The sequence below is a fragment of the Enhydra lutris genome, unplaced genomic scaffold (genome assembly GCF_002288905.1).
Source record: "Enhydra lutris kenyoni isolate GAN:26980312 unplaced genomic scaffold, ASM228890v2 scaffoldscaffold38, whole genome shotgun sequence".
Classification (NCBI taxonomy): Eukaryota; Metazoa; Chordata; class Mammalia; order Carnivora; family Mustelidae; genus Enhydra; species Enhydra lutris.
Window position 1 is genome coordinate 15,901,071 of NW_019154122.1, and position 12,449 is coordinate 15,913,519.

General features: G+C 57.8%; 1 protein-coding gene across 5 annotated transcripts in view; it reads left to right on the forward strand.

Annotated features, from left to right (window-relative positions):
* The window catches only part of LOC111154684 (acyl-CoA thioesterase 7), a 95,035-nt gene that overhangs the window by 47,706 nt on the left and 34,880 nt on the right, over positions 1–12,449 (forward strand). For all 5 annotated transcript variants that reach the window (XM_022514512.1, XM_022514506.1, XM_022514507.1 and 2 more), the window contains exon 6: positions 1,520–1,606. In XM_022514512.1, the coding sequence (XP_022370220.1) occupies positions 1,520–1,606 (87 nt within the window). The remainder of the gene's footprint in view (positions 1–1,519; positions 1,607–12,449) is intronic.

Below are 12,449 nucleotides of genomic sequence, written 5' to 3' on the forward strand. Positions count from 1 at the left end.
GTTTTGTTTTGTTTTGTTTTGTTTTGTTTTGTTTTGTTTTCTCCATCCGACAAGAGAAAATACAATTGCCTTGAACTGTTTGATCTACAACCGTCAGAGGTCCAGCCCTGACCGTGGAGGGACTGTGTGGCCATCGGAGCCGTTTGGGGGCAGTCGGGTTGATGACAAAGAACCCAGCTCCGGCTGCTGGGCTGGGCCCAGGCTCTGCCCCCGCGTGTCAGCCCAACCCCAGCCGCCCCTGAGTGCTTGGTGTGCATCTGGGGTCTCCCAGGATCTGACCAGGCCCCATCTTCCTGCGCCCATCAGCATTTGTTCTGGGGAGAGAGTGAGGCGTGAGGAGGCAGGGGCAGGGCAGTGAGGGACACGTTGTGGAGACTTGGGCTGCCCGGGTCTGAGTCCTACCTGCGCCTCCATGGGGACTTAACCTCTGCCACTGTTCCCCGGCTATTAACACAGGAGAGGGGGAATTCTGGGTATTTTATAGCCGTGTCGACACTCTCCCGTTGCTGCCCTGGGGACATCACTCACATTCCGGGTGCTGCCATGATCTTGAGATCCAAACGCTAGGTGCCCTGCCAGCCAGTTGTCATGGCAGCCGCCCCCGCTGCGGAACCCTGGGACCCCAGTGCCCGACCTCATAGAGGTTTATTTCTCGTGAAGTCCAAACCGGCTGTTCCTGATCAGGGGGTGTCCTGCAGGTGGGGCGGACTCGTAGCTGTGCGTCTTGAACAGGTAGCCTTTGGGGTTACCTCGGAAGGGGAAAGGTCAGGGGCTCCCCCATCCGGGGTTCGCGTGGTTCGGGCTGAAAGCAGGCAGCGTTCCGCTCGCGCCTCTCTGGCGGGAAGGCGGCGTGCCGAGGAGGCCGGGCAGCGTGGCCTGGTGTGCGTGGAGAAGGCAAGGAGAAGGGGCTGCCCGGTGCTGCCGGCTGACCACCACGTCCTGTTTCCTTCCCACGCCCACATGGGGCATTTCACCCCGAACCTGTCCAGCCACTGCCTGACCTCAGGGATCAGGGTCTCGGATTGCATGTGGTTCCCATTGGGTTTAGCGGTGGTACCTTGTGGGTCAGTGGCCGGAGAGCAAACCGTGGGTCTCCTGCCAGCACTGTGTCCATACTGTGTTCCCGGGGCTCGTGTGCTGGTGGGGGGTGCTGTGTCCGTGATTGTTTACAAAGTTGGGAGTGAAAGTCAGAAGACTGTCCAGATGGAGGGTCACCGCAGCCCTGGGGGCGTGTAGCTCCGAGGTGTTGACTGGCTGCCTATACCTCGGGAGCGGGCCTCACTGGGCACACTGGTGTCCCCAGGAATAAGCACCATGACCCGCTAACAGAGGGGCTGACGAGCCCCTGGAAGCCTTTCCTTTCACGGACCAAAGCACGTGGAGACTGCAGTTGTCCTTGGAGAACTCTCACCTGAGCGGCCGGCACCTGGACGCGCTCAGTGCCCGCGCAGACGTCATGGTGCTCGGTCGCGGGCATCGAGCTGTCCCATGGCCTAACCCCTCTCCTTTGCCATTCCAGAGCCCAACACGGTCAGCTACAGCCAGTCCAGCCTGATTCACCTGGTGGGGCCTTCCGACTGTACCCTGCACGGCTTCGTGCACGGAGGTAAGGAGTCAGCAGCTGCTGCTCGCTCGCGTCTCTGTCTCCGGGAGCCAGGCGGCCGTCAGACCTGGTTTAGGCTCTGGTGTTTGATGAAGCAGAAGTTTAAACTTTTAAGAGGCTGCATGATAAATTGCCGAAATACAGCCGGCGCCGGTTTTTAAAATGGAAACGAAAGTCAGGTGGCTCGCTCTCCTGACAGTGGGTCACACGCAACCCTGGAAGCTGAGAACCACAGGGTGTGTAGTGGCCTCGGGTTGGGGCAGGGCCTTTTGGGGCAGTGATGTCACCAGAGAGTAACAGTGTGACCCGTTACTGAAGCAGGGCTGCCACAGCATGTTTTTGGCTCTGACGTTCTCGTTTATTTCTTCCTCTGGTCAGATTCTACCTTAAACGACGTAGACCTTGAAGTTCCTGGCTCGGGAAATATAGGGGACTTAGCCCCAGGTTCATAGCGGGACACTTTTTACTTTAATGGAGAATTGATTGATTGATTGTAATTTAGAGAAAATAGTAAGCATGGGCACAGTGCCATTCACTTAAGCTCTTGCCTCCAAGGCCGGGAGTACCAAGCTCTCTTTTCTTTTCCTCTCAGAAAACTCCTATTCATCCTTCAAAACCCAGCTCAAATGGTACCACTCTGTGCAGGGTTATGTTGCTATTTCTACCCAGGGCGGCTCAGGGCAGGGCTCGATTTTACTTTGTGTAGGCTCTAGGACTTCATACAGCGTCGAGCAGGTGCTCTCCTGAGGCGCGTTCCATGAGTGAGGGGCACAGATCACATCCACATTGAGGAATACGGGATAACATGTCCTGGGCCTGTCGGAGTCAGAGAGTGCGCCCTGATTTGAGAAATACTTTTTTTTTTTTTTAAAGATTTTATTTATTTATTTGACAGAGATTACTAGTAGGCAGAGAGACAGGCAGAGAGGGAGGAGGAAGCAGGCTCTCTGCTGAGCAGGGAGCCCGATGTGGGGCTTGATCCCAGGACCCTGGGATCATGACCTGAGCTGAAGGCAGAGGCTTTAACTCACTGAGCCACCCAGGCGCCCCTGAGAAATACTTTTAAAGTTTGCTTCTTTTTTTTTGTTTTTAAGCTAATCCTCTTTGGTGTTATTGTCTTTTTTTTTTTTTTATTTAATTTCACAATTGTTTTCCTCCTTCCAACTAAACGTTGGCTGCAGTGTCCTTTAATCTGACTAACTTAGATCCTAACCATGACACTGGTACTGCCCAGGCCCATGCCTGCGGTGGTGGTCAGAGCGTCTTTGTACCCCAAGGACAAGTGTGACCCCCTAAGCTTGCTTGTCTCCGTTTCCTCACCAGCCCTTGCCTGCCTCCTGGAAGTGGGAGGCAGCCCCTCTTCTGAGCTCCCCATCTGGAGCCCAGACCCCATCACTTTCAGCCTCACTGAGCTCCCTTCTGCCTAAAATCAGCGAAGCCGCACCGGAATTTTTGCTTGTCTTGTCCGTATGTTGGAATTTTGGGAGAGGCGGCATCTCCACATTTTGCCATCTCTGGTTGACAAGCCCGGTCTCCATCCACACGTGCTGGACGGCGTGAGTGAGGGAATTGCTGCAGATCTAGGACCCGTGCTCTGTCACAGAGCCTGAGCTGCTTCCTTCGAGGTAGGCACATTTCTTTAAGAAGCGCGTTTAAGGAACATTTATGTTGGCTTTGCGGTATTTAATGCCTATTTTAGTAGAGGTTTTTGTGCCCACACGTTAAAAAAAAAAAAAAAAAAAAAAAGCCAAGTATTGTCCCCAAGCGCAGTCATCTCTAAATAGCGCCTAGTAACTCACCAGGAGCGCGTGAATGAAATAAACGCCACGCTGAAATCACCTGCGAAGACCTGGGATTTCATGGCGTTTTCCTACGGAGAGGAAGCTGGCGATGCGAGGAGTGTCTGAACGCGTCTCCGTCAACGTCCTCTCTAACCTGTAGCTCAGTCATGCCAAGCGCAGAAAATCGTGAGCTGAGATGGAGGCTAATTCGTCTTTTATCCAGTAATTCTGGGCCATGTATATGTCTCTGAAAAACTCTCGCCCTGTCCCATTTTCTGTGCCTTTCACACACCGGACAGTGTCAGCCTTGCAGCCCGGCTCCGTCCCTGCACTTAAGAGAGCACGACTCAGACGCTGACCATGCTGAACTGGGGCGGGGGGGCGGCCCCAGGTGGGAGGCAGGACTGCAGTCCGGTGCCCGGTCTTTTGTCCTGTCCTGGGTGCATGGACAAGCTGTCCAGGGATTCACAGAGGGAAGCAGGAGCTGAGGGCAGAAAGCCGGAGGACACAGAGGATGTTGGTCCCCTGTGCCAGGAAGGAGGGCCGTCTGCGTCCCTGTGGTTGTGGTTTCAGGGTCTCGGCACTAGTTCCAGCCTGGCTTTGGGCTTCTGCCTGCCCTGAGTCCTGAGTGAAGCCACGCGGGTCCCTTCCTCCTCTTCTGGCCTCCCATCCCCTCCGCTCCCCGCTGTTGGTTTTATCCCCGAAGCGGTGACCTGGTGGGTACTTGGGGGGTGTTTAGGTTCATGCCACAGTGAAGACCTGATTATAAACTCATCCAGACGCCCATCCTTGATAAACAGTAAGAAGAGGAATTGATGGTCCTTCCCGAACATACTAAAGTGCAGGCGTCTGAGCCCCAAAGTGAGCATCTTCCTCCGAGGCCAGGACTGTGGCGAGGGCCGCGCCGTCATGCGTGTTCCTATGGCTTCGGGGACTGGAGCTGCTGGCGTTAAACCAGAGGGACACTCGGAGGCCCCGGCACTGACAGAAAGGAGGGAAGGCTCTGTCTTTGCAGCTGGCACAGTGACATACCTGGGTGACCCCAGAGATTCCGCGATGAAGATAACTCAGGTCATTAAAGAATTTAGGGAAGCAGCAGTATCTAAAATGACCGATACTTGCCCGAAATAGAAAAACGACTTTTCGTTGTTTCTGTTTGTAGGCATGTCTGTTGTCCCAGGTGTGTTTTGGGTTGAATTTTATTTATATCACGAAATAACACTTTTCAGTAATTTGGTGGAAAGGTGTAGGACCAGTTTTTTCTGTTTGATTCGTCTTCTTCAAGGTCTTGTTCTCGTCTTCCGTTGGTTCCAGAGACGATCACTGCTGCTTTCTTCCTCTGGGACGCTCCCTGCCTGGTGCTCTGTCGGCTCTCCCACGCGGGCTGGAAGGGGAGTCGCTGCTCAGCATGGCCCGCACACGACGATGGCAGGGGGGCTCCCTGGGGGTCACCCAGCATCACTCAGGGCAGGCTGGAGGAAGTGTCTCCACCGTGAATTCTTCACTTCTGAACCTCTGGTGGCCTTAGATGTTTCTTTGGCACTTTAACAAACCTTATTAACTAGTTTAAACCAAGGTATCCTACGGGAGGGTCCAAAATGGCTTTTGCCAAAATGCAGCTGCTCCATCCTCACTTCGTCAGGGCCACGGCTCTGGCTGTGCTCCTGGCTTGTGGCTCTGTCTCTCTGGGGGTCACTTGGTGGGCCGGCCGCAGACTCGTCTCATCGCCGCGTCTCCCACCCACTCCGAACACCCAGCCCCCGGTCCCCTGTGGAATGCCTCTCAGTGCAGTTACACCTGCCGGACAGCCGTGCGGGATGCATTTCCTTGGAGAGGGCCGCCCTCCGCCCCCTGCGAGCCGGACTGCTCGTTCCCTGCACTGCCCTGTGCTGGTCATCCTCACAGAGTTTGTTTTCTGGTGGCTTCCTAGGAAGGCGTATGTCAGCCGGATGAAAGGCTCAGCGGCTGTGCGGAAGGCCCCACACAGTGGCTTCCACCAGACAGACAACAGCTGCGCCCTGTGGGATGACGAAGCTGTAAGATGTCTAGGGCTCCTCGGGAAGCTCGCTGGTGTTGGCGACCCAGGCTCCCTCTGCCCAGTCTGCCATCCCTGGGGTGGCCCCATTTGGGTGGTGGGCGGCATGTGGAAGGCTGGGGGGGCTCCCAGGAAGCGGCACCCACCGCTCGCTTCTGCTGGTGGGTCCAGCTGGCTTGACATGTCAGTGAAACTGCAGGGCTGCTGTGGGCGAGAGGGAGGAGTCACGGGGGGCGGCCTCTATGGGGGCTCAGGAGTAGTTTTCTGGATTTGGCGTGTGTCGAGCGTTTCCTGGCTGGGTGTAGCATTGTCTCCCCAGGACTTGGAGGCGTTGGTATGTCCCCTTCCGGCAGCCAAGGTCCCTGTTCAGAGATGTGGGGAGTCTGTGGTTCTCTCCCTCTGCTCTCTGGCCGCACCTCAGCCTGTCCCTCTTCCCTGAGCCTCACGGCTCGCTCTGGCCTCTGCCCTGGGCCCATCCACAAGCTTCCCGCGGACTGCTTTCCCGAATAACATGGAATTGAGTGGTCCGCGTTTCCTGGGCTCCTCTCCTTTGCGGTGCCCCACCCCAACCCACGCTGCGCTTCTCAGACCCTCCCCTGGAGCCTGCTCTGAACGGCCAGGCCCCGCCGGGGGTTCAGAGCAGCCCAGCTGTCTGGAGTCTGGGGACTGAGCTGGTGAGTCCCGGCTCCGGCTCCATCCCTGCAGCTCCAGCCAGCCACCAGCTTTCCACGGCCTCTTACACCTCAGCGCGCCCCCCCTCTGGTGCGTCTCCTTCTGCCTTTTCCGCCTTTTCCTCAGAGTCCGCGCTCCTTTCGGGCTTCGGACTCTCTTCTCACCCACTTGCGGGTGTCTGCCCCAGTGGCCGGCTCATCCTTCCCATGGTGTCCGTCTGTCCACTTTCCCGAGAGGTCGTGGATTGTGGTCTCATCCTCGCCGCCTGCCGGGATCGCCAGGGCCCTTAAAAATGCAGATGCCCGCCTCAGCCCCCTGTCCCCCAGTTGAACCAGGTGCCATGCGGAGGCCGAGTGCTGGGGTCCCGGTGATTCTGACAGACGGGTCAGCCTGAGTTACCAGCAGCTGCTGGGAACGTGCGGCCCTGGGGAAGAGGCCACAGCTGGGAACAGTGAACCGTGCTCAGACCCAGCGCCCAGAGTGTTTCCTGCCTCGGAACACTGTTCCCAGCGGTCCCCACTGCTCCCCGGCGTCCTCAAATGAGCAGCCAGCGCCGTGCCAGGCTAACGACTTACAAACTAGATGACAGAGAACCTTGTTCTTAAAGTTAACTATTGTTGTCCTCTTAATAACCCTGTGGAAAACCCCAGAAACAGGGAAAGGAAGGAAGTTTACAGACTCTCAGGGAAGGGTGTCGGGGGCAGCCAGAGCTCCGTTCTGGATGGTCAGCCCCGACCGCACCTTCCAGAGCTTCCGTGAGGGGTGGACCTGCGGGGCCCTCGACCCAGGGGCTGACCTGGGTGATGCCAGTCGCCTCTCCGGTGCCTGTCCCGGACCTCTAGAGCATCAGAGGAGGGGGCGTGGAGTTGTCTGTGGTAGGGCTCTTGTGTTCACAGTCACATCTGGTTCTGAGTAAAAACTGCCTCTGCTCCAAGACGAGAAGGCAGCAACGTGGCGGTGAACTGGGGCTGACCCGGTTTCCTAAACTTGTCTGTCCGTCAGCAGTCATCTTGGTGCCTGTCAGGAACACAGATTCCTGGGCCTTCTCCAGGAGGGTGTGATGAGCTGGTCTGGGCCCTGGCCTGGGGACCTGCATTTTGACACAAATGGCCTAGTGGTTCTTGTGATTCAGGGCTCCCAGAAGCTCCCAGTGAGGGGCCTTTTGTCTCAATGCACCCAGCGACTATGCCCTCTCACCCCATTCTCCCAACCTCTCAAGAACATTGGACGCCCACCCCCCTCCAAGTCCCTCCTGGGTTCATGTCTCCCCACACCAAATCTGTGCTGGGGCCAGAGTGCTCGAGTATGGACAGAGGCCAGGCCCCACCCCGAGAAGCCTCCAATAAGTCCGGGGCGGGCCCCAGCATCTGCATAGTCAAGCGCTTCCCAGATGACTCTCCCCATGCCAACAGTGAGGGCTTCTGGGGGCCTTCCTGAATTGCGGGTTGCCCTGTCGCCTGAGGCCTGGGTGTCTTTGCTCCCCCATATCAGTCCCGGACCTTCTCCTCCCTCTCCATCTTTTCTCCTTGTGCCTCACCCGGCCCCGTGGCCTCTGTGACCTTATCCAAGTGGCCTCTGATAAATTTGTTCTTCCCTGCTTGAGTGGTCTCAATGTCTCCCCCGGGACAGTGGCCCCGTGGACCTGGTCTTTCTCTTCCTTTCTCCACTCTGCTGTTCTTTTCATCACTTCTGTGGAGTGGATGACGGTGACACCCCCTAGAACAGTGTGGCTGTCCTCACCTGGCCCCTACCCCGGGCCTTATAGCCTCCCTTTCTGTACAGGGGTTTGGAGAGGGTGGATTAAATGAGATAATAGGGAGCAAACAGCTGGCACGTAAGGAACACTTAGTAAAGGTTGGTGGTGGTTACGAACCGCAGGCCCTTGAGCAGCGCGGGTTTGAACTGCACGGGTCCTCCTATGTCTGGATTTTTTTCAACAAAGACAGGACAGCCTGTATGTGTATTATCTCTTCCTTGTGATTTTCATGTCATTTTCTTCCCCTTTGCTGACTTTACCGCCCAACACCGCATACGGTGCACTTGATGCGCGCAGTCTGTGTTAATCCGAGGGTCCTGTTGGGGGAGGCGCGTGCTCAGCGGGTCCTGTTGGGGGAGGCACGTGCTCCGCAGTGCGCTGCTAGTGGTTATGTTTGGGGGGAGTCGAAAGTCACGGGCGGGTTTGTGAGGGGATCGGCACGTAACCCCACCGTGTTGTTCCAAGGCCAACTGTAATATTTATTTGGTTTACTAGCTTTAGTACAGACGCAGAGGAAACACGGAGAGCACATGCTCTTTTCTCCCATCCCAGGAGGTGTTTGTAAAATATCGTTTATGTGAGCACAAAGCATATCTTAACGGTGAGACCCGCCTTAGCTTCCGTAACGGGAACGTAGCCACCTGCGAGTCAAGCCCGTCCTCTAAATGGAAGAGTCAAGTCCGGGCTTCTGGACAGTCCAGAACCACAAATAGCAGAAAGGAGAGCGTTTCCTGTCAAAAATCGGGTTTGGCTAAAGATATTCTCAGAGGAGAGAGTGGGTCACTTGGAACTTGTGCTACCTAAAAAGAAAAATTAAAAATAACTGAGTGCTGGAATTGGAAAAAGAGCAGCAGATCCACCCCCAGGAAGGAGGGGGACAGGGGCAGCAGCAGGCCTGGCTGTGCGCGCCTGTCTTAGGACCCCCCCCCCCACCGGCCCGCTGCTGTCCCTCGTCTTTACTCCGTCCCCGCCCTGGTCCCACCTCCCGGCCACGGGACCTGTGAATGTTGGGCTGTCAGAGCCCTGCCCCCTTCCTGTCCTCCTCAGGTTGCAGGGTCCTGGGGCCCCACACCTCCGGCATCTCCCCTCCCTGACCTACCCCAGGCAGCACATCACTCTCGGCAAAGCCTGACTCTGCCCGTGGCAGCTGCAGCTCTCCTGGTGCAGGTCTCGCCGCTGCCTGCAGGACGCCGTCCAGCCTCGTCACTGCCCTCGAGACAGTCTTTCCCTAAGCGCACCTCTTGCTTTTCTTTCTCCATATCTTTGCTCATCCTCTTCCCACCTGCACCCATTCTGTGTGCCCAGCCTTCATCCCGTCTCCTCCCTGGTGCTCCAGGAGCCCCCCTCTCCCCAGGAAGTAGCAACCTCCCCTTCCTCCTTATGCCTCCTCGCACGTGTGTTTCTTCTTACACATTTCGGTCTTTCTGTCACTTCTGATGGTGGCGATATTCTCAGGTGTTTATTTCCTGGAGGTGGCAAGCTATCTTGTTCTGACTTCCTCCCTTCCCAGCCGCTTTGCAGAGAACCTTATGCATGGAGGGAACTTGGGGTGTCCGCTGATTGAGCGAAAGACGTCATTCGGAAAGGTGGTTGGAGTTGATGCTGCCCACTGGCTGTGTCCTGAGCCATTAGCGGTTTGTCTCAGAATCACAGCTCGTAAATCCAGCTGAGTGTGGTGCTCCAGCATCCTTAGATCAAGCTCCAGACTGGGCCCCAGTCAGCGGGCACTTGTAGGACAGGCCGGGCTTTCCGGCACGCTGAGGCGGCGGCGTGCTGCAGGGGAGCCCACACCCGTATGCCTGATCCTGCCTGGCACTCGGCTAGAGTGTGGGATGGCCACCGACCCCTTAACTGGACCCATTCTGCCTCTGTTGCCGAGGCCAGGGGTCTGGTCGGTTTCAGCCATGACTGCGCCCCGGCCACGGAGCCCGTCAGCCGGGAATGGACGCGTGACACAGGGAGCGTGAGCATTGATTGGCCCTGGGAAAGAATGCCCCGGTTTCAGAAAATAAGGGGCCGAGGTGAGTCGTTTTCTAGCCTGTGCTGTCCCCGTGAGTCTGCAAATAAGTTTATCCATGGGGATCCCTGCCTCTAAGACACTCTGACGGTCTGTGCTGGGGCCCCCGATTTCTGGGGTGACCTTGCTGACCCGACGGGGCTCCCAGGTCTGCAGCTGACTTGCTTTGGAAAAAGAATAATGAAATCGTGACTGTCATAAAACCTTTATCAGTTGGAGTTACTGGGGTGCCACTTGTCACAGTGTCCTCGGCGCCCTCAAGCCAGCTGGGGAGGCCAATCATCTCTTCCCTGGCAGAGCGGTCTCCCCGGGCCACCTGTGCCCCCTGCCATGCCTCCCCTCCCCCTTTCATCTTGGTGCCTTGGTGAGCTGTCTGCCCTCCGTCCTCCTGTCTCTCTCATCATCCTTTCTGGAACCTGCTCCCAACACTTCCCTCCTGTCAAGGAGCCCTCTGGCCCGCCATTGCCAAAGCCCGAGAGCAGGTCTTGGCACGCACAGCTCATGCAGCCCCTCCTCTCAGCCTCCCTCCCTAGGCCCCTTCCCTCCCCTCCTCGCGCCCGTGGCCTTGGGGCCTCGTGCTTGCTCCCTCCTTCGGGGACTCATCTGGCCTCATGCTGCCCTGGGCCCTCGGCTCCCAGGTTTATCACTGCAGCTGAGTCCCCAGGACCTCCTCTGGGATCGCTGATGGGCTCCCCCAGCACTCCCTCTGCAGCAGTGGCCAGGCCACCCCCTCGGTCGTCTGGCCAGAATTCCCACAACCTCCCCGGACTCAGCCGGCTCTTTCTCGGGCTCTGCTCCCCATCTATTGGCAAGTCCTTTGGGCTCTACCCGCCAAACAGATCAGAATGGGAGCTCTCCCCACCAACACTGTCCCCTCCTGCTCCCCACTTCCACTGAAGTGGCCTCTTGCCTGACCCCCTCGAGCGTCTCTTCTCTGCACGGTGGCCTCATCTGTCCCTTCAGAGCAGAAGCACAGTCCAGCCTGCCCTGTTCCAGGCTCCGCAGCGGCTCCTGTCTCGCTCCCAGCAGAAGCCAGATCTGTCTTTCCTTCCTTTTTTTTTAAGAGGTGGGGGGAAGAGAGAGAATGTTAAGTAGGCTCCAGGCTCAGCGCAAGCCACACACAAGGCTGGATCCCACAACCTTGAGTCCATGACCTGAGCCGAGACCAAGACTCGCTCAACCGACTGAGCCACCAGGCGTCCCAAAGTCCGATCTTATTTGTGCCACTTATTTGTGCTGCGTCTGTCCTTACGCGGCCTCCCTCCAGGAGGGCCTTCCCTTATGCCTCCCAGTCCTCCCCATCTTGTACCCCTCTTGCCCTCCTCTGGTCCCTCGCCTTCCCAAGAAGCCTGGGGCCTTTCCAGCTGCAGGCTCTGCCACTGCTGCTCCCTCTTCCCGGGCTGCCATTGTTTCCTCTGCTGAGTTTCTGCTGCCCGGACAGCTGCCCAGCTGCTACCTTTCTCTGCAGGTCACTGGAGGAAAGGCGGGTCTTCCTGGGCCCCCTGTGAAAGGTGGACCCCTCCCTGATGTGCTCACGGGGTGCCCAAGCGTTTACCACGCCCTAGCGAACACCTGCCTGTTGGCTCCCTGCCCCACACAGACCCCAGGCTCATGGCTGGGGGCCTTGGTCTCATGGGCTCACTGCAGCATCCTCAGCCCTGAATGCAGGGCCTGGAGCTGGGCAGACATGCAGGGCGCCGAGCGGATGACCTGGAGAGAGTGCGGGGCTGCGGCACGGCGGCCGAATCAGCCCCACGGAGGAGCCTGTGCAGGGCTGTGAGGCGCAGGCGTGCAGCAGAGCCTGACACAGACACCACGGCCCCAAAACACCCAGCAGCCACGGGGCCTCATGTGGCTCCCGGGGGTCCTGAGGCTGGGGGACTGCTTGGCTTAGCGGGGACCTGAAGGAGAAGGCGGCAGGGAGACAGGTGGTTCACAGGCAGAGACAAGCCTGGTGGCCCAAGCAGAGCCCGTCTGGGAGACAAGGGGCAGAAGGGGCCTCCCTCCCAGAGGCTCTTGTGCGCTCGGGTTCCGTGGGGCGGTTGGGAACGAGCAGTGTTTTGCACCCGTGGGAGGAATTGATTTCACGCAAAATACAGAACAAGGCACAGATGCTCCTTTCCAGTTTTGTGGCCTCGTTTAGCTGGGGCCCCTGCTGTGTGGTAGACAGGGTGCCAAGCCCTCGGTCGGGGAGGAGGGAGAAAACGGGGTGAGGCATGTTTCTGCCTTTTGAGGAACGGGTCTGGGGGCTCCTGAGGTGAGCAAGCAAATGCTGGTTCAGGGCCCAGTCCCTTCGTGGTGCCGCTGAGCGCTCCTCCCGCTTCCCACTTTCTAAGAATCTTTGGTTTTGAAAATGTTCTTTGTAGCTAAAGCTCCACAGAACAGCTTCATGACCACCCAGGTGGTTCCAGGATGCGGGGCCAGTGAGTGGACCAGCCGGCTGCTCCCCTCCTCCCCTCCAGGCTGACAGCGGGGTGTGTGCCGCCGGGTCTGACCACCCTGCTCACGCCTATCCCACGGACTGGTTTCCTCCTGCCCGCTGGCCGTCTCGGTGGCCTCTCCAGCCAGGGATGTCTTCACCCAGA